We start from the raw sequence: 18,998 nt of genomic DNA, 5'->3' as shown, positions 1-18,998 counted from the left end.
TTTAGCACTAAATTCTTATTATCAGGCGCTCATGTACATCTTTATTCAACGTTCAAAGCAGTAAGCGAAACGCTTTTGTCAACCGTAAACAGCAAGCGTCCATTGACGTCTTACTGATTAATTACTATCAGCATTGCGTACTGGAAGAAACCCGAACAACACCGATTCCAAAAACTTACCACGAATTTTCAACTCGATAGTAATTCTATACAGTTTTATTCATTTTCTTTTTCACACGTCTAACCGTAATGCGACGCTGTCGGCGTCGCTTCGCGGCGCCGGTAGCTCTGCTATTAGTTGAAACATTTTGTAAATACAAAAATGTAACTGAAACTTCCTATGACAAACTAGTAGCCAGCGAGGCAACGTTTGATGTAACCATGCCATCGGTTGTCTCAAACTTGTAATTCAGACACAATCTATTTACTCGTGGTCAGGTTAGCGACCGGTTTCTAGGGTACTTTATTGACTAGCAAAATAAAACATGGCATGACACTCTCCTATCATATGCACAGATTATTTCAGTGTAATGTATTTATAGTAATCATCTTCATCTGCTAGTATTTGGTATTTTGAGGATAATCTGATTTCGTCCTTTATTTGATTGTGCTCATGTAATGGTGTCACATTACACTTATGTAACTTAAATGTGACTGGTTGTGGTAAATCATCTATGCTTTGGATGAGACGTCTCAGTGCCCGTTCACTCATTGTTATACAGGAGAAGCGGACTTCTTCTATGTTGAGCATTTCACACGGCAGTATAAATGCTTCGTCGCCTAGGTCGAGATGCATGATAAATAATGACTTCAGGTGCACCCACGTCGGCAGTATTTCTTGCATACTGGATTGCCACATGGCACCATAGATACGCAATGCACAAAGGTTTGAAGCTTCAATAAGACACCTGGCAGCAGCTGAGTGTACAGCCTGTGGTAGATTTCCTAGCAAACAAGTCTCCAGTGAAAATGAATAAACACGCAGTTCTGACACAGGTACCGTTTCTAGTTTCAACAGCTTCAATTTCTGATGCTGAGATAGATTTATGCAATGTCCTGTACACTCGTTCCTATGATCTTTACACAAGATATTTCCAAGTGCGATCTCTACCATTGTTGATGTTTTACCAAGATGTTCAAATAATATTTTTATGTCAGAGTGAGTCAAACAAACAGTTTTTAAACTCAGTGATTTTAAATTATCCATATTATTGATTATGGCAGTACTTTCTGGGGACACTGGCAAATATTTGTCATCATTCAGACGTTTGCGTTGCAGAATTAGACCTGTCAAAGTGTGATCAGATCCGGACAGCAGCTGGTTAAGATCTCCCTCTTTAAGTGAAGCTTCAATGACTAGTTTATGTAGAGACTTTACGTTCTGCAAACCGAGGGTCTCTAGGATTTTTGTTAACTGCTCTGCTGATTCATGTCGTTCTATACTCAGTGATTTAATGTTGTCTCTACTATTGTCTACGAGTGATTTTAGAAGGATAAGGCTTCTTTCATCGTAATGCTCATTTATGAAAATGTCGTCTACACCAAATGGAACACAGCCGTCTTTGATTTCTTGTGATATATCTATCAGCATATTCTGAAACCTCGCCATTATGAATTCAACATTTTTATGATATTTTGCAAAAGGCCAAATTTGCGACTGGATACTGCCCCTGAACTCGCGTGTTGTTTCGTCACTTTCTATAGTGCAATATAGTATCTGCAAAATCTCCCAACACGTGACAGGACTAAATCCCCCCAGAAATATAAAGACATTTGACATGTCCAATATAGTTGGCAATGTTCTACAAACTTGAAGTATGTTCTTTCGAATGTTTTGCTTTTCAGAACAGGACTGGATATGAAGAGCAGCGAAAAATTCTTGGATAGATTTGTGCTGATAAGAAAAGTTCGAACGCTTGCTAGAAACCGATTCATAGTCTTTATTTCGTGACAAGAAACCCATTTCCAAGCAGCGGGCAAGAGTATTCTCTTCCATGTTATCAAGTACTACTGACTGTTCAAATATAAGTCTTGATTCTATATTCAAACTAAAAAGTGTTTCAAATGCCAGTTTAGCCAGACCTAGCATAACCTCACTGTGAGGTCGTGTGTAAGAGAGCAGACAAGATGGAATCGTAATTGGGTTTGACAGGTCTTGTCTTTTCAATGGAGGCAGCTCCTTTTTCTGTAACCACCGAGACAACGTGAGTTTTATCATATTACCGTATATCTCACATTTCGAGTTTCCAATGGACTTTCCATCAAACTACAAACAGACCATTTGCAAGAGGATGTAAGGGATATATCTCATGGTATCGAGTTTCAGAGTTGATGTCGCTTTCTGAAACTCCTCAGTAGTTTTTGACTGGTTCGTAACAGCTTGGTTATTCAAGACTGTTATTGCATTTGTAATAAGCTGTTCCGACAATGAAGTGTCTAGTTCGTTAATTTCTACTATTTTGTCAATTTGACTCATCCTCGGATTAGCTACATCCAGTTTCCAAGGTCGTGTAGTCATCAATACCGAACATTGCTTTCGAGCTGGAATATGTGGTAGGTCATCTGGACGACCTCGTGTACAGTTTGCAGGATGGGACCATTCATCCAACCCATCTAGAACTACTAAACACGTAGAGGTGCACAACACATCCTGCAGAGCATGCATAGTATAACTTGAGCTTTTTGCTAGTTCACGTAAAACGCCGCTGCAAATCATGTTATCAATATCACATTCAGAAGGATCTTGGTTCCGCAGCGATAGGAGAAATAATAAATCATATTTTCTCAGTGCATCCACATCTTCTTGCTTGAACTTCGTTTTTAACGATTCAACTGGATTATGGGCTTGGCACCAAGTCATACAAATTCTCTTGGCAAATGATGTTTTTCCAACTCCGGCATTTGCTTTTACAAAAATGTGCTGGTATATATTATCGTCTCCATGAAAAAATAGGTCATGATAGGAGTTAACGGGCGTTTTTGTATGTTGCTTAGATATACCATACATTTTCCGTACATTAAGTGAAGTAAGTGGAGGTTGCACATAAAACTCGCAAAGTGGCACATCAAGCTCTTCTACCAGGGGTGCAACTAGAATAGTGTTGTGATACTTTCGGTAGAATTCGATTAGATCATCCCTCATGCCTGAAAAAGAAATGCAATTTTAACATGACTGAGGTCGGTATATAAAAATGCTTTCTGTACTGGTATTAGTTTTAAAATATGTACTTTTTAAACACTTCGGGTGTCAGAATAGGGTATCACTGCATAAGGAAACAGCAACAATACTAAACATGCCCTATCATAATGAAAATCGAAATAACAATACTACATTTAGTAATACGGTGACAAATAGTCAAATCCTTAAAAAATACGATAGTGAAAAAACGAAAACAAATGTGATTTCATTATATACTTTCGACATTTTGTATCATGATGGATTTGTTGTTTCATCATTTCAACATTGTGGTTCTGACTTGGCAACATCATATTTTTGACATTTTTTCGTTCTTGAGATCTCGAGTAAGTACGGCTTCCTTAAAATTGTTAACTTTTGTTTATCTTATTCAACAGATTCACGGCACTAAACTGTACTCCTCGTAGTTAAATTTACGCTTTTTAGGCACCATATGCACATAGAAACTAGAAGGGAAACGATTGAATTTTTTTAGGCCGTTGTCCTTTGTACTATCATTTAACGTACAGTTTACGGATGACAGCTCCGACAGATAATGATTAAGATACAAAAATACTTTAAACGTCATTGAATTGACGAGCACATCAATCAATTATTTTCATCAGTTTTTAAGAGGACACAAATGCTAGTAATCACGTCTATGTATGTGTTTCTCGGTCTGACTTGTAATTCAGAAACTTTAATATCAATAAAATGCAGAATGGTGTCTAACATGCGGTGGATCCATGCCTCTTTATGATAGAAAAATGTAATACAGAAACACTGAAACGTAGGCTTGACGTAAAAGATAACGTATTGATTCACGAGAAGTTAAATGTGCATTTCGTTTGCACGAAGTACACCTTTGCATATGTGGTGCTCCAATAAATCGTAATAATCATAGGCAATCAATATCAAAACTGTTTCACAAAACTCAGAAGAAAAGCAGCCCGCTGTCTGATTTATGAATACATACTGAAGACACAGTTTTATATTTAATCTTATTTAAGTAAAACAGTTGCAAAATCGCACGATTTGAAACTTACTTCATTAACAATCTATCATCTATTCCAAACACATAAAAATATAACAAAATCTATAAGTTATTAACCTTTTGCAACATGAAACTCCTGGTTACAGTTCTGACCTGCAAAAATGCCATCGTGCGGTTAAAAGCATGTGATTATAGCAACATGGAAATATATTGGATCTATTTAGTTTGGTACTCGCTCGATTATACCGTAGAAACACATATTTGGTGGATTACTAACACCAAAATTCGCCGCCGAATTTCGGACGATGCTAAACGTGCAACGATTACATAATGGACTGCATCTATTTCATTTATATCTGGAAGTGGTAAGTTTCCCTTTAATATGAATTGTATATAGATGCGACCTATTATAAAATATTAACAGAAAGTTTAACGTTTTCTTGAAACAATTTCCAAATTTCCAAAACCGGTGCTTAAATCAACTATCACCAAAACATGTCGTGTCACCTTTTCAGAATGCAACCAAGCAGAGTAATAGCAGACGCGTTTGATTGAGTCTGTTCATGAGAGTTAATGAAATGTGCAAAACCCCTCACCACCCCCCCCCCCCCCCCCCACCCCCACCCCGCCAGCACCGGCCTAAGCGGAATTCTATTACAGTGTCATTGAGTCTACTCCGTGATTCTAAAGGACCAGAAAATATAACAACACTGAATCCAAGTACGGGGAGACTTTTTAAAGCCGCCACACGACACTTAAATACTGCTGTTGTGATAGTTAATAAAATCTGATAGAGGATCTTTCGGAAGCACAGAATGCAACAAAGCGGAATGATAGCAGACCCGGTTTACTTTAATCTGTTCATGAGTGGTAATGAAACATGCAACACCCCTCACGCTGCCTAGCAACGGCTTAAGCAGAATTCTCTTACATTACAACTGGGTGTACTCCATGATCCCAAAAGACCAGAAAATATAACAACACTGAATCAGAAACCGTCCATGTTGTTTTGATCATTTATATGTGATTTTATGCAGAAATGAATCTAGTATTGCTATCCACCTGGAGCCGTTTCCTTTACATGGTGGCTTCTCTTTTATTAATTCAATAAGTTTGTCAATTTCTTATAACACAATTTTACTTACATGTTTCTAATTCTTTTTGGTCTGTCAAGTATAAGGACCGAGTCTGTCGCTGAATGCCTAAAACGAGAAAAGAAAATAACCGAATAATCAATCAATTCACGTGGTATGACGCTGGTGATTTTAAATCTGCAATATCATCAGTTATGGACATTTTAGATTAATTGTTATGGTCATTTATGATATATTGCTGTAATTGATAATATTTGTCGTATTTGATTTTGGTGGTTTTTTTAATATAAATTTTGTCTTGTTTGTCTTACATGTCTATCACATGCTCTTCTTCTAATATATTTTATAGCTTTAAAAACATATCTATCTATCAACTATCGACATGAAATGATTTTACAAAAGCATGCGATGAATACAACATACAATATTTATATTACCAAATTCCTTTCTGAGTTCTTCTTGGATCTGTTTTCCTTTAGTTTCTAATGTTGCTAGACTTGACTCAGTGGCTCTGTTGAGTTCATTCAGAGCAGACACTTTCGTCGCAATAATCTCGTCTAAACTTGAAGTTGCTACTGTTGGCATGTTGGCTATTGAAGCTTTGACGCCTTCTAACAGTTTAACTAATGCCCCCATTTTCTCATCAATCTCTGCCTGGGCTTTGTCCTTCTCTGCCCTGACATCTTGTAACGCATCATCACATTGCTTTGCTACGATAGCTTTTAATGCGTCGTCCAAAACTGTTGTTATGTCTGAGGTGGTAACTGTCAGAGCTTTGGATTTTAACTGGAATTTGTTTAAAGCAATTGAAAAAATGAGTTATCTATATTTAGACAACAACCATTCATTTTCATAAAGACTGTCTTCGTCTTTATGGGGTTTTTCTTCCCCGACTACACAAAATTGCTGTATACTCTTGGGCCAGCGGCATACAACCATTGCGTACATGGTGTCTTTTCAAACGGATGAGACCTTAGTTCTTTCAAAAGTATTTTGTACTGAGTAAAGATTGACTAACATGTATTTTACTTTAGATAAAAACTTATTTTATTTTAGAATTTCTTTCGGGTATTAATTAAGTAAGTTAGTTCAAAATGCTATTACGTTCCATCTAATAATTCAAATAATATTTACCCAGCTAATTAACTATCTAACTGTTGGATAAAGAACATTATCTTAATGACGCTATGGTAATTTTACCAGTTTTAGCTTATCCACTGCCTCTCGTGCCTTCTGGTCAACAGCAAGGTGTTTGGTATCCGACAAAAGGTTTATCAGTGTCTCTATATACTTTATCAGTTCCGGGTCCGAGACAGCAAAATCCGCTGAATGTCGTATCTTCCGACCCACTTCACGTGCCTTGATTATAAAAACAAACCACAACGATATAGCATGCTTTGTGACAGAAACGAATGTTTACGAATATCAATCATGTTTGTGGTCAAGGAAATGACATAACTAATTTCTTTAGACAGCAAAATGAAACTTGAAGCTCTTGTTGAAACATATCTGCCAACGGCCCTGTTTGTTCTAGAATACATTCGATTTTTTTTCTTTGAAAATAACGATATTTAACTCTGTTTGTTTGTTGTCTATCAGACATGCCTTACAAGGTAAATCTATACTACGGATAATGCCTGACATATTGTTACTTGCCGATTGTAAATATTACAAGATGAATTTTTGATTTACCTGAATGCAGATATTGTTCTGTTGATGGAGTTTTGCTGCCATTTTGTTTTGGAATCGCTTATTATTGATAATAACTGCCAGCGTACCACTGAAATCTGTGTATTCTAGAGTGGCAACGGCTGCATAGCCGTCTGGAGGCATGTAACACTTAGCTATATCGAAAGCATCAGTGCACCATTTAGTAGCGTTTGTGTTTTTCCAGGATGGTTTATTATACCTGTGTTCTCGTTGGATAACCTTCTGTATCTCCTGGCATATACTGCTTCGACATTGTCGGTAAGGCTTTTTGTCTGACTTGTTGTGATCATGTAACTTACATCTTCCTGTCGGGCAGAAGTTTGGTGTTGGACAGGGGAGAACATTTTCAGTGGTGCACTCGTTGCAAATTGTTCCAGAAGGTAAAGACTTCTCTGCAAATATGGCTAGTAGCAGGTCGTTTTGAAATTGTGTCACTTCCTCACATACGAAGCCTTGCAAACCTTGTTTTGCAAACAAGAGTGCCAGGGCAGCTTTTAGCCAGTTTTGGAAACCATTGCTTTCGATTGTTGGAAATAATTCTGCCATAGCTTATGACAACAGATGTATGATTCAGTTTATGCACCACACCATGTAGTATAACCATAATTTGATCCTAAAAAAAAATAAGAAATCTTTATTCAAAGCTATATACACTCTAACATAAAAAACGTTTAAGGTATTTTACATGATGATTTTGTTTGGTATTAAACTTATGCATACAGATAACACATTCCATAATTTTGCTAAAACAATAGGTTCATAATCCAGTCTTGGTCACCTGGTTTTCTTTTCGTTATATCAATCTTGTATAACATGCACTTATATCCAATGATGAATATACCTTTTCTAACATGGAACAATATTAAAGTAAGCTAAAAGATTTACAAAATGATACAGATGTTTCTTTTAACACTAATGACTAAAGTAACGGATGCTCTGTTTACTATTAAAATTACTTTAATATCTGTAATATATTATTATTGAATGGTAAAAGTTTCAAGACCATCCGCTGTTATACTTTAGAACACTCCGTTTTGTTTTGTGTAATAGACACAAAGCATTTGCAATATCGGACCTACTAGTATCAAAAGTGTTAGAAAAAAATGGTAACTACTTTTTACGACCGTGCTACGCACCTGGATCGGATGACGTCATTGCACGCGAGTGGTTTATTGCAGAAAAACCAGAGATAGATTTTGCTCTACATGTATGTAGGTTATTTGCTGGTCGTGTTAGAATATTTCATATCCTTGGTGAATAACGTAATAACGTTAGAGACAACTATTATGTGGCCGGGTGCTTGTATGAATGAAATGCAGCCTCAGGAGTGTTATATTCTTATTATATGGTGGTACAGCAACAGCTTACTGTAATAGCCTGTAACAACAATAACATTTGCAATGCATTTATTTAATATGCAGAATTAGATAGATGAAATCTTCAATCCTTCAGGAAATAACAATATTATCAAGTATTAGCTAAAATCAGTTACAATAAGTATATGTATAATTATTTACTAAGATACAACGAATTGCATCATAGGTGAGTGAATTGGGTTTCGCAAATTAAACAACTATTAGCACGGTTAGGTTTTATACGAAGTTTGGCTCCCACAAGAAGTAGGTGATGAGAAACTATTTTTAGCAAATCTTAAACAAATGGTTATGGATATTTTTGTACAAGTTTAGGCTCTGAGAAAAATGACCCTAGCAGAGCAATGTTTTAGAACCTTTTCTGAATTTTAAACCAGCGAATATTTATACATGTTAAATGTACAGAGGTTTTCACTTTAGCCATCCTCTAATAGACTGGCCGTTGAAACGGGCAGGTGGAGAACGCCAGTAAGCATTCTATTTGAGGAACGTAAATGTACATCTTGTAATGTTCTGCAGGACAAATTTCCTTTTGTCATTGTGTGCTTAATTTATTTTCTCATTTACGTAGGCAATATATAAGAAAACACTATTGGTGAAATATGTGTAATGTTAAGTTTTTGCAATCGTTAAAGAGTAAAACCGTAACAGAAATCCGAAATCTCTCGATCTACATCTATAAAGCATGTCAATTGAGAAACAGGTAATCGGATGAAAATTAGTGTTAGAAACAACATAGATATTTACACCAAGAATCTTTATATCAAAGACTCTTGTTATTGTTACATTATAATCTTTAAATCTTTACTGTCATTGTTATATTGAATTGTGAAAGGCAAACTATTTTCATATTAATTTGTCTCTTACGTTTCCATTCTTAATACACATATAAACATTTAATGCAGATACACATAAAATAAACATGAAAAACACTAAAAATGGTTCACGCAACCACATAACACAGTGTTCTTTCGCGTGATGTTGTAGACCCTAAACATTCCTATGGTTGAAAATACGTATTTTGAAGTTGGGGAATCTAGAAGATCAATCTAGTCAATGATGAAGAAATTAGTATGGAAATACGGGTACTGCAGTACTTTGCACTAGTGCACTAAGCAGACGAGACTTCTCAGCGGAGTAGATGACGTGAAACGCAGGGTCACAACGGACTCTTTGACGTCACGGTGACCCGAGGTGACAAAAATGCTGTCTTCTCTGTAGTTTGGTATCGACAATTTCGCACCATAGATCCTGTGTAGTTTGGTATCGACAATTTCGCACCATAGATCCTGTGTAGTTTGGTATCGACAATTTCGCACCATAGATCCTGTGTAGTTTGGTGTCGACAATTTCGCACCATAGATCCTGTGTAGTTTGGTATCGACAATTTCGCACCATAGTTCCTGTGTAGTTTGGTATCGACAATTTCGCACCATAGATCCTGTGCTGATTGTCTTTCAGATTCCGGCTCCGTTACTTTACCACCTTTCCTCGCCGGGGAGCCATTTGTAGCCTGGCTCTTGTATGAATGAAGTACAGCCTCAGGAGTTCTATATTCTTTACTATATGGCGGTACAGTAAAACATTACTGCAAGAGCCTGTAACAATAATAACACTTATAAACATATTGACACAATAATCATATAAAATTCTAAATGCAATCGATTATAATTACAGGAAATCGAAATTAGTGCAAATGATACAAGAATAGAAATATAACAATAATTACCAGATTCCTGTATCCAAGTAGACACTTTAAATCAGTTATAAATGTTATATCTATAAATATTTTATTCAATCGGATTGATTCTGTAATAAATCAATTCACTTGCAACAGCTGGTCCAGGAGAAGAATGCAAAAATATGTTAGTATGGTAGGAATAAGATATTTCGCACGGTTAGCGATGATTCGTCGAGTCAGGCATGTGAAATTTATGAACTCTCACTCAAAATTTCTTACTTTCATACCGCGCTCCATCCCTGATAACAGTAGCAAAGTTAGGCAAACATAACAGTAAGGCAGACAAAAACATATGACCTCACAAGTCAATAACGGGACAACAAATTACATGTACCGGGACGGATATAGGATGATCAGCTGCATTGCATGTATCTAAAAGAAAATGATGTTTGATCTACCATTAAGAAAGGTCTACCACAATATAAACCGTGGCTATAATTAAATGAAGCATACATGTAAAATATGCGAGAATCTACAAAGTTCCCCTTTTTAATTAGTGACAGCCCATACACCCCAATACTTATACCTAGGTCTCTCATATAGAATGTCAACATCGTGAACAATCATAGGTTTTCTTGGCAATCTTAGTCCTTCTCTGATCTGATCGAATCAGACAATAAGATTTATAAAAAAGAGTCAACATATTTCTACGTATAAAATACTAGTATAAAGTGCAACATCGATTAAAGATCCAGACCCTTAAACTGTTCAGGCTTCAGTCCGGTTAAAGTGTTAGCTAGTACTGAACTACCTGACATGTTTTAAAAGTACCTCGTCTTATTAAACAAAAATGATGAACTACAGTGGTGATTGGAGATTAAACAGTTCAGAACTGTTCATTTGTGAAAGTGAATGCAGATGTAACTTGAAAGCTTTTGTTTTCTTTGATGTAAACAAGAGCTGTCACTAATGCCCCCGCAGAGCCTTGACCTTTAACCTTGTGACCTTGACCTTTGACGTGGTGACCCCAAAGTCAATAGGGGTCGTGTACTCAATAAGTACTATTAGCAAGTGAAGTCTGAAGGTCATGGGTGCAGTGGTTCGCGAGTAAAGTGCCTTCATGCAAAAAGTTAACATTGACCCCTGTGACCTTGAACTTTGACTTGGTGATCCCAAAGTTAGTTGGAGTTGTGTACTCAATGATTACTATCAGCATGTGAAGATTGAAAGTCCTGGGTGCATTGGTTCGTGAGTAAACTGCCTTTATGCAAAAAGTTAACGTTGGCCCCTGTGACCTTGACCTTTGACTTGGTGATCCCAAAGTCAGAAGAGGTCGTGTACTCAATAAGTACTATCAGCATGTGAAGTTTGAAGGTCCTGCGTGTAGTGGTTCGCGAGTAAAGTGCCTTCATGCAAAAAGTTAATATTGGCCCCTGTGACCTTGACCTTCGACCTGGTGACCCCAAAGTCAGTAGAGGTTGTGTACTTGATGAGTACTATTAGCACGTGACGACTGAAGGTCCTTGGTGCAGTAGTTCGCGAGTAAAATGCCTTCATGCAAAAATATAACGTTGGCCGCAGTGACCTTGACCTTTAACCTGTAGGTCTCAAAGTCAGCAGAGATCGAGTATTTAATGAGTACTATCAACATGTGAAGTTTGAAGGTCCTAGGTGCAGTGGTTCGCGAGTAAAATGCATTCATGTAAAAAGATAACGTTGGCCCCTGTGACCTTGACCTTTAACTTGGTGACCTCAAAGTTAGTAGGGGTCGTGTACTCAATAAGTACTATCAGCATGTGAAGTTTGAAGGTCCTGCGTGCAGTGACTTGCGAGTAAAGTGCCTTCATGCAAAAAAATTAACGTTGTCCCCTGTTACCTTGAGCTTTGACGTGGTGACCCAAAAGCCAGTAGGGGTCGTATACTTAATGAGTACTATAGCATGTGAAGCTTGAAGGTCCTCTGTGCAGTGGTTCGTGAGTAAAGTGTCTTCATGCAAAACGTTAACGTTGGCCTCTGTGACCTTGACCTTTGACCTGGTGATCCCAAAGTCAGTAGGGGTCGTGTACTCAATGAGTACTATCAGCATGTGAAGGTTGAAGGTCCTGGGTGCAGTGGTTCGCGAGTAAAGTGCCTTAATGCAAAAAGTTAGCGTTGGCCCCTGTGACCTTGACCTAGTAACCCCAAAGTCAGTAGGGGTGGTGTACTCAATGAGTACTATCAGCATGTGAAGTTTGAAGGTGCAGTAGATCGCGATTAAAGTGCCTTCATGCAAAAAAGTTAACGTTAGCCCCTGTGACCTTGACCTTTGACCTGGTGACCCTAAAGTCAGTAGGGGTCGTGTACTCAATGAGTACTATCAGCATGTGAAGTTTGAAGGTCTGGGTGCAGTGGTTCGCGGGTAAAGTGCCTACATGCAAAAAGTTAACATTGTAACTAACGAACGAACGAACGAACGAACGAACGAACGAACAGTTGAATACTAATATGCCTCCTTTCGGGGGGTATAAAAAACCAAAGATATACGCTTCTGAACCTTTCATTTTCATTTACTTAGTCGACTGCATATATACTTAAATTGTGTTGTTTTTATTTGCTCCCCCTCCCCCCAACGCCCTACCCTTCCCTCCACACCACAAACCCAACTTTTTATTTTAATATCCTGTAAAACAGAGGGTAAAATGCTAGTTTAACATGTATTATTCGTATTGGTTAGAAAATGTAAAACATGGACAGGAATTTTGTCAAAAATGGAAGGAAAATATACTTTTATGAGAGAAAAGGGAGCTGAAAAAAGACTTAATTCATACAAAATGTTATAATTAGCACTGGAATCATCAGTTTGTTTGTGGACAAGACAACATACAAGCATTTCATGCAGGTGACATTGAGAACAAGTCTTATGTTATTGTATGGTGCATCTTGTAAGCATGAATGCATACATATTGTATTATTCTAATCACATTTAAAATAGGTGTTTGAAGGAAAAATGTCTGCATTTAAGATACATTATACTAATTTAGTTTCTTTTGTTATATCATATAAAAATCAAATATGCAGACCCTATTTTTTTCAGTACTTTTAAATTATAGCATTTCAATAATATAAAAACACATAGCTGGATAGAATATTAGTCTTCTTACCAAAATTTAAAAAAAAATGAGCTCTAATTTACACATAAGAAACATAATCTATTCTGAAATAATAATAATAATAATAATAGTAATAATGATAATAATAATAATAATAATAATAATGATAATAATAATAAAAATAAAAACACCTCTAAAACTGCGCTCATTAAATATGCTGCTTAAAAAAAAATTTAGTACAAGTATGTAGACATTTTCTCGATGATGAAAGTTGTCTGGATCTTTTCTCAAAATAAGCAATAAGCAATATAACTAAGTCAAAAATAAAACTGCCGCATCCTTATATGTCTCACAATACCATATTTCATCAACAGCATGAAACTACGTTTTTGTACATTTCAAATGTAACACTTAGAAGTCATATACTATTTGCTGTATGTGTCGTAGAGTAAAGAGTTAAGCAGAAATATAACATGGATTAAAACTGGTTAATTAATTTTTGTTTCAGTGAAATCATTTTTACAGAAGAGTGACAGCTTTAAGATAAGTAACACTGAACAATTATCCTATACACCATATCCAATAGTCCCGTTATTCTGTTATACTACCCCCTTCGCTAACAAACGTTAACCTTTCACCCGTGACTTTATATATCATTGCACTCGTTCTATTTAGACTCGCTAACAAACGCTAACCTTTAACCCATGACTTTATATATCATTGCACTCGTTATATTTAGACATGGTATACATGTATTTGCAATAAACTATCTACATCTATTGTTTCAGGTTAGTAGGCCTACTGTTATCATATTCATTCCTAGATATTTATTTACATAAATTTTGTGGAGCTCGTCTAATTAATATAGTCTATACACAATGAGTCATGAAGATATAGTTTGTAAATAATCATAAACTATCAATGTACAGTACGTGTTTCTTGTTTGTATGAATACGGTACTCACTTAGTCATTATGCATCGTTATATTCAGACACGATACTACTATACATTATATTTATATATATGCAATAAAGTAACTTTGATAATTTCATCCATTATTTTAGCAGGCTGCAGCTGAGTCATTCCCAACTACCAAACAAATATTTTGATGTAAGGGCATGAGCTAGTACGACGGGTTCTTGAAATATTCTGAAAAAGTTGTCTCCCCTTGAAAATGAATGCCATTTGTAAAGAAATAAAAATATACAATTGCTGAAAACTGTGGCGTTTGACTGTCCGGAAGTGGGCCCCTTTTGGCAGTCCTTTTCCGGAATTCAGTGTTTATACTAGTACACTGACACTTGTTTCTTAGGTTTTGTAATGATAGCGTGTACATTCATTTTCAAAGGGGGGGGGGGGGGGGGGAAGGGGATGGCAACTTTTTCAGAATATATATACAGTACGGAAAACAAGCTATTGCAAAGAGCCTTTCTATATGAAATTCGTTTCTATTTTGTGTAACTGCTGGATGTTATCTTCACAGATCTTAAATAATAAACCAACAAAGAGAGTACTCGGAAGTAGTGACGTCACGCCCTATGTATAAAATCTCCATTATATTCTTACAGACTGATCTTTAAACGCCTGTGGTTAAATTAAAGCAATATTTTATTTCGAATTTAAAACAAAATCAAAATGTTTACAGGTCAGAATTTAACACAGGGAAAATCTATTTAAGAAAGTTTAAAAGTCCAAAAAGAAACTAGAACTCCAATGGATATATTTAGAATGATACGGATCTAGCGACAAAAACTCTGAATCCACAGTAGATATATATAGATCTAGACTATTTCTATTTCCTATACTTCGCTAAAACACTGTTAAAAACACGACACAAGAACATATGAATTATATCATTAAAAAAACTTACCACTAATGAAAGATGTCTCCTAAATCAGATGTAAATATTGTGCAGACGAAGTTATACACGGGATGTGTATAGTGGACGCAACTTGACCCCGATGGTTGACATTTGCATTATAATACATAATGAGGCACATCCTATTATTGAAAAGGAGCGTACGTAAATCACGAGCTGCGCGAGAAAAAGGAAATATAAATTTATGTAAATATAAATTAGTGTATTAGAAAGTTTTAACTGATCAAATGTAAGTATATATACTTTGATACTGCAATATGTACAAACTAATTCAGTATAAATATACACGGCTACCCTAAGCACCCTTGATTACTATAATGAAATAATCGATATGAATAATCAACCTAAGATCAACCATCGCGGTCAAGTTGCGACTACTATAATCGATAGAGTAACCGGACTGGTACCTATTTTATTCTCCGTTTCACAAGCGTCAGACTGAGTGTAAAACCAATCGGTAACCAGCGGTCCTTGTAATTATGCAAGTAAGTAGACAAATCCAGGACACCTATATTTTTTCTTTTGTTTATTGAATAGATTGTCATTACAATCCACGTTTATGACTCTCACCAGCAGAAATTTACACCTTGCCTTTTAAAGGTAGTCAATCATATTGAGCAACATTTTATGCATTTTTTTCAGGTTTTATAAAGATCTACTCTTTCAAAGATTTATTTAAGAAATAATAAAATGACCCTTTACATAAAATTAGATCACTATAATTGTAAACTTATATTTTATTACCCTTTGTGAAACTTTGAAAATACCTAGTATCTTTAAACTTTCCTTTTTCTTTTCATTTCTAAAACTCTAGGTTTACATTTGTGTTTGATAATATTGGGATATTTCTGCTAGTACTTTAAACGAAAGGAAAGTTTAAAACACAGCGTGTAGCTTCGGAATTCATCTATTTAGTCTCACTTAGTTGCGCAACCGAGATAGAGAAAGGGAGGTAATAATGATTGCATAGAGGAGAACAGAACAGAATATTTTATTTCAGACTTATACGTAAGTGCATTATCTGGTCTACATACGAGGACTGGATCAAAAGTAATGCCACTGGCTATTGATAACCGCTATTTTTAGCGCGAGTACAAAATTCACGTCTTTCAAGTGTTCCCCATTGTAATAGCTTTCAATCGACGTATAAACTATACATGTAGACACAATATCTCACTCACAATTGACATTTGCACAAACCCTACTCGTAGGCGGTTAGGCTAAATGGTTGGTAAAAGTGTAAAAAATGCGAACGAAATTAGGTCTTACATTAAGACTTGCGCTTCACTCGGAAGAGGTTCAAAGGACATTTATTCTTACAAATGTGCTGTTTATGGTAGTAATGAAATGTCCTTTTCCACAGTTTGCAGATGGGTAAGGAAATTTTGTGCAGGCGTGGAGTCTGTCAAAAATGCGCCTAAAACTGGTCGACATAAGTCTGCAAGTAGTCCAAAGAAACAAACAAATAGTACTTTCTGACGTAAGATATACTTCTCAGCAGATTGCGGACATGGTTTGCATTTCAAACGCATCTGTGTTGCGTATTCTGCGAAATATTTTGAAATTGAAGAAGAAAAGTGCTAGGTGGGTCCCGCATTTGTTCACTGAGAAGCGTTAATATGGCGCGCAAGATTTTGAAAAGGTTTCCAAGATACGATCAAAAACATTTATGAATGTAGTAACAGGTGATAAGTCTTGGATACATTTCTTCGAACCGCATCGAAAAATTAGTAACCGAGTATGGCTCACCAAAAATGCCAGAAGGCCTTGCATTGCCAAAAGGATTGCAAGTGTGAAAAAAGTTATGTATGCCATATTTTTCACTACTAAAGGTCTCGCCATCCAGGTTCCTGTATCTAAAGGCAAGTCAATGAATACCAAGTTGTATAAGAAATAAGTTCTTAAAAAGCTTCTCAAGTATTTCCAGAAACGTCGACCAAAGACGGGTATCTGAGGCATCCATTTGTTACATGACGCCTCGAGTCACAAGGCTGGGATTGTGACTTCGTTTTTGAATGAACAGGGAGTATATGTTCAAGAACACCCACCCTATTCTCCGGATCTAGCCCCCCTGTGATTTTTTCCTTTTCCCTCGTCTCAAGAAAAAGCTTGCAGGCGGAAAATATACATCCCGCCAAAAGTTTGGGGCCGCCATATTTAACCTCCTTAGTGATATACCTGAAAAAGACTATCAGAAAGCTTTTAAGGATTGGATTAAAAGATTGAAACGTTGTGTATCTGTCAAAGGAGATTACTAAGTTTGAAATAAAGATTTTCTTAATCCAACCTTCAGTTGTCATTTAACACCATTGGTTGCATTACTTTTGATCCCACCCTCGTACAATATAAATATTAATCATAATCACGGGCAAATGGATATATAAACAAAAACAGGGCAAATGAATATATACAACAAAACACATAAAAAGCAACACAAATTGAACCACTGGCACCAGACCAGAAAGAAAATGCCTCTGTACATGTTATAGCCTTCCCCTAGGTATTCTATAGTCATACTTACCTACTTCCGCACATTTCATATCTAAAACGCACAGTTCGCTACATGTGTACTATGGATATTGAACAAGTGGTAATTTATCTTCCATTGCGTACCGGTATTCTTTAATATTTCTTAGAGAAACAACGCATTGTTTATAGTTTTTTCAACGTTGCAGAAAAAATTTGGTTGAACTTCGCTGGTGAAGTTCCGGTCTAGATTACAAAACTATTCTGATTGGTTGATGTGAAAATGTGTGTCAGTCGTCGTTTAACTACACGTGTATGCTAAAATGTGCAATATGAATATGAATTAAACAAACAGTACAGATGTATACTTCTTTTTTTCTTCTTCTTCGTACGCAACTATACTGTCAGACCAGTAGCCTCGATGAAACGTGTGGTATGCCGCAGATCCTCAATGCCTCCATACAGTTTCTGGTGGATTGAGGTACCTATCGACCAAGTCGCAGCTCGCTCCTGGTCATGCCTTTTACATTTCTGGAGTATATGCTCCGTAGTCTGATCTTCACGTCATGGACAAGCTGGTGATGGTGCGAGTCTGTATTTCTTGTACATTTGAGCACTGAGCTTCTTGTACTCTGAGCGAAGCCTGACCAGCATCACTTGTTCAGATCGATCAAGGAGATGAAAGGAATCTTCCTCTATCCTTGGTTCCGTTAGTGCCTTGATGATGGTGACTTTTTCCTTTTAGCTCACAGGTGTTGTCGGTTGTTCTGAGCTCCTAGCTTAGCCGCCTCTTCATTGCTTGCAAGTCCACAATGGGATGGAATCCCCTGAAGTGCTACTTTGCAGGTTATACTCAGGCTCTGCATTCTCCTGGCTATGTGGTGCTTTACTGTTGATCAGAGCTTCCATGACAGACAGTGCATCTGTGAGAAAGACGACGGAGGAGCTTTCTTCTGCTGAGTCTTCAATCATTGAGACGGCCTTCATGAGTGCTTCAGTCTCCGCCTTGTAATTGCTGTAGTGTTTTTCTGTGACTTCATGTAGTCTTTCTCTCTTGCCAGATGGGTACAGAATGAAAACGCTTGCTCCTCAATCTGCATGTGGCTAATCCTTCTGTACAGACACGAGTCCATGTTTCCGGAGGATAGTCTTAATTGACCATAGCTAGTGAGAGGCTGTTCCAAATACTTTCATTCTCTTTCTTTCCGCAGTCAAGATGAGGAACAGCAAGTTTCACAGTCACTGAAGAGAGGGTTTATAATGTCTTCTTTACCTAGGGGAGTCGTTGGTATGTTCAGCTCAGTGGAACTCTCGAGTTTTTTTTTTGTCTCGTGAACGAAGCTGTTACCTTTGAGCCGATTTTTGGTGTAGCCATCCAACTTGGCTTTCATGGGATGGTCTTGCAATTACCTAAACTTTTCTGTTTGGACCATTGCAAGTCTCCAGTCTTGTAATGGCTGTGTACCTGTTAGCTTCTCCATGAAAGACTCTCCATGCAGACATTGTAGCACCTGTCATGATCCGTAATGCTTGGTTCT

General features: G+C 36.9%; 1 protein-coding gene across 2 annotated transcripts; it reads right to left on the bottom strand.

Annotated features, from left to right (window-relative positions):
- Window positions 1-499: 499 nt before the first annotated feature.
- On the bottom strand, window positions 500-15,125 carry LOC123527432 (uncharacterized). 2 transcript variants are annotated; one of them, XM_045306883.2, is made up of 7 exons: window positions 14,986-15,125; window positions 8,109-8,349; window positions 6,955-7,585; window positions 6,463-6,621; window positions 5,700-6,048; window positions 5,314-5,370; window positions 500-3,143 (listed from the first exon to the last, which is right to left on the bottom strand). In XM_045306883.2, exons 3-7 carry the CDS (start codon window positions 7,516-7,518, stop codon window positions 2,266-2,268), a joined length of 2,007 nt encoding a protein of 668 aa, XP_045162818.2. In that variant the 5' UTR covers window positions 7,519-7,585; window positions 8,109-8,349; window positions 14,986-15,125; the 3' UTR covers window positions 500-2,265. The 2 variants fall into 2 exon arrangements, with proteins under 2 accessions (XP_045162818.2, XP_045162817.2); XM_045306882.2 differs by lacking the exon at window positions 8,109-8,349 and having other exon boundaries at window positions 14,986-15,103.
- Between the last annotated feature and the right edge of the window lie 3,873 nt (window positions 15,126-18,998).

This window comes from Mercenaria mercenaria, chromosome 14 (genome assembly GCF_021730395.1).
Source record: "Mercenaria mercenaria strain notata chromosome 14, MADL_Memer_1, whole genome shotgun sequence".
In the NCBI taxonomy this organism is placed as follows: domain Eukaryota; kingdom Metazoa; phylum Mollusca; class Bivalvia; order Venerida; family Veneridae; genus Mercenaria; species Mercenaria mercenaria.
This window is presented reverse-complemented; position numbering and strand designations above follow the sequence as displayed.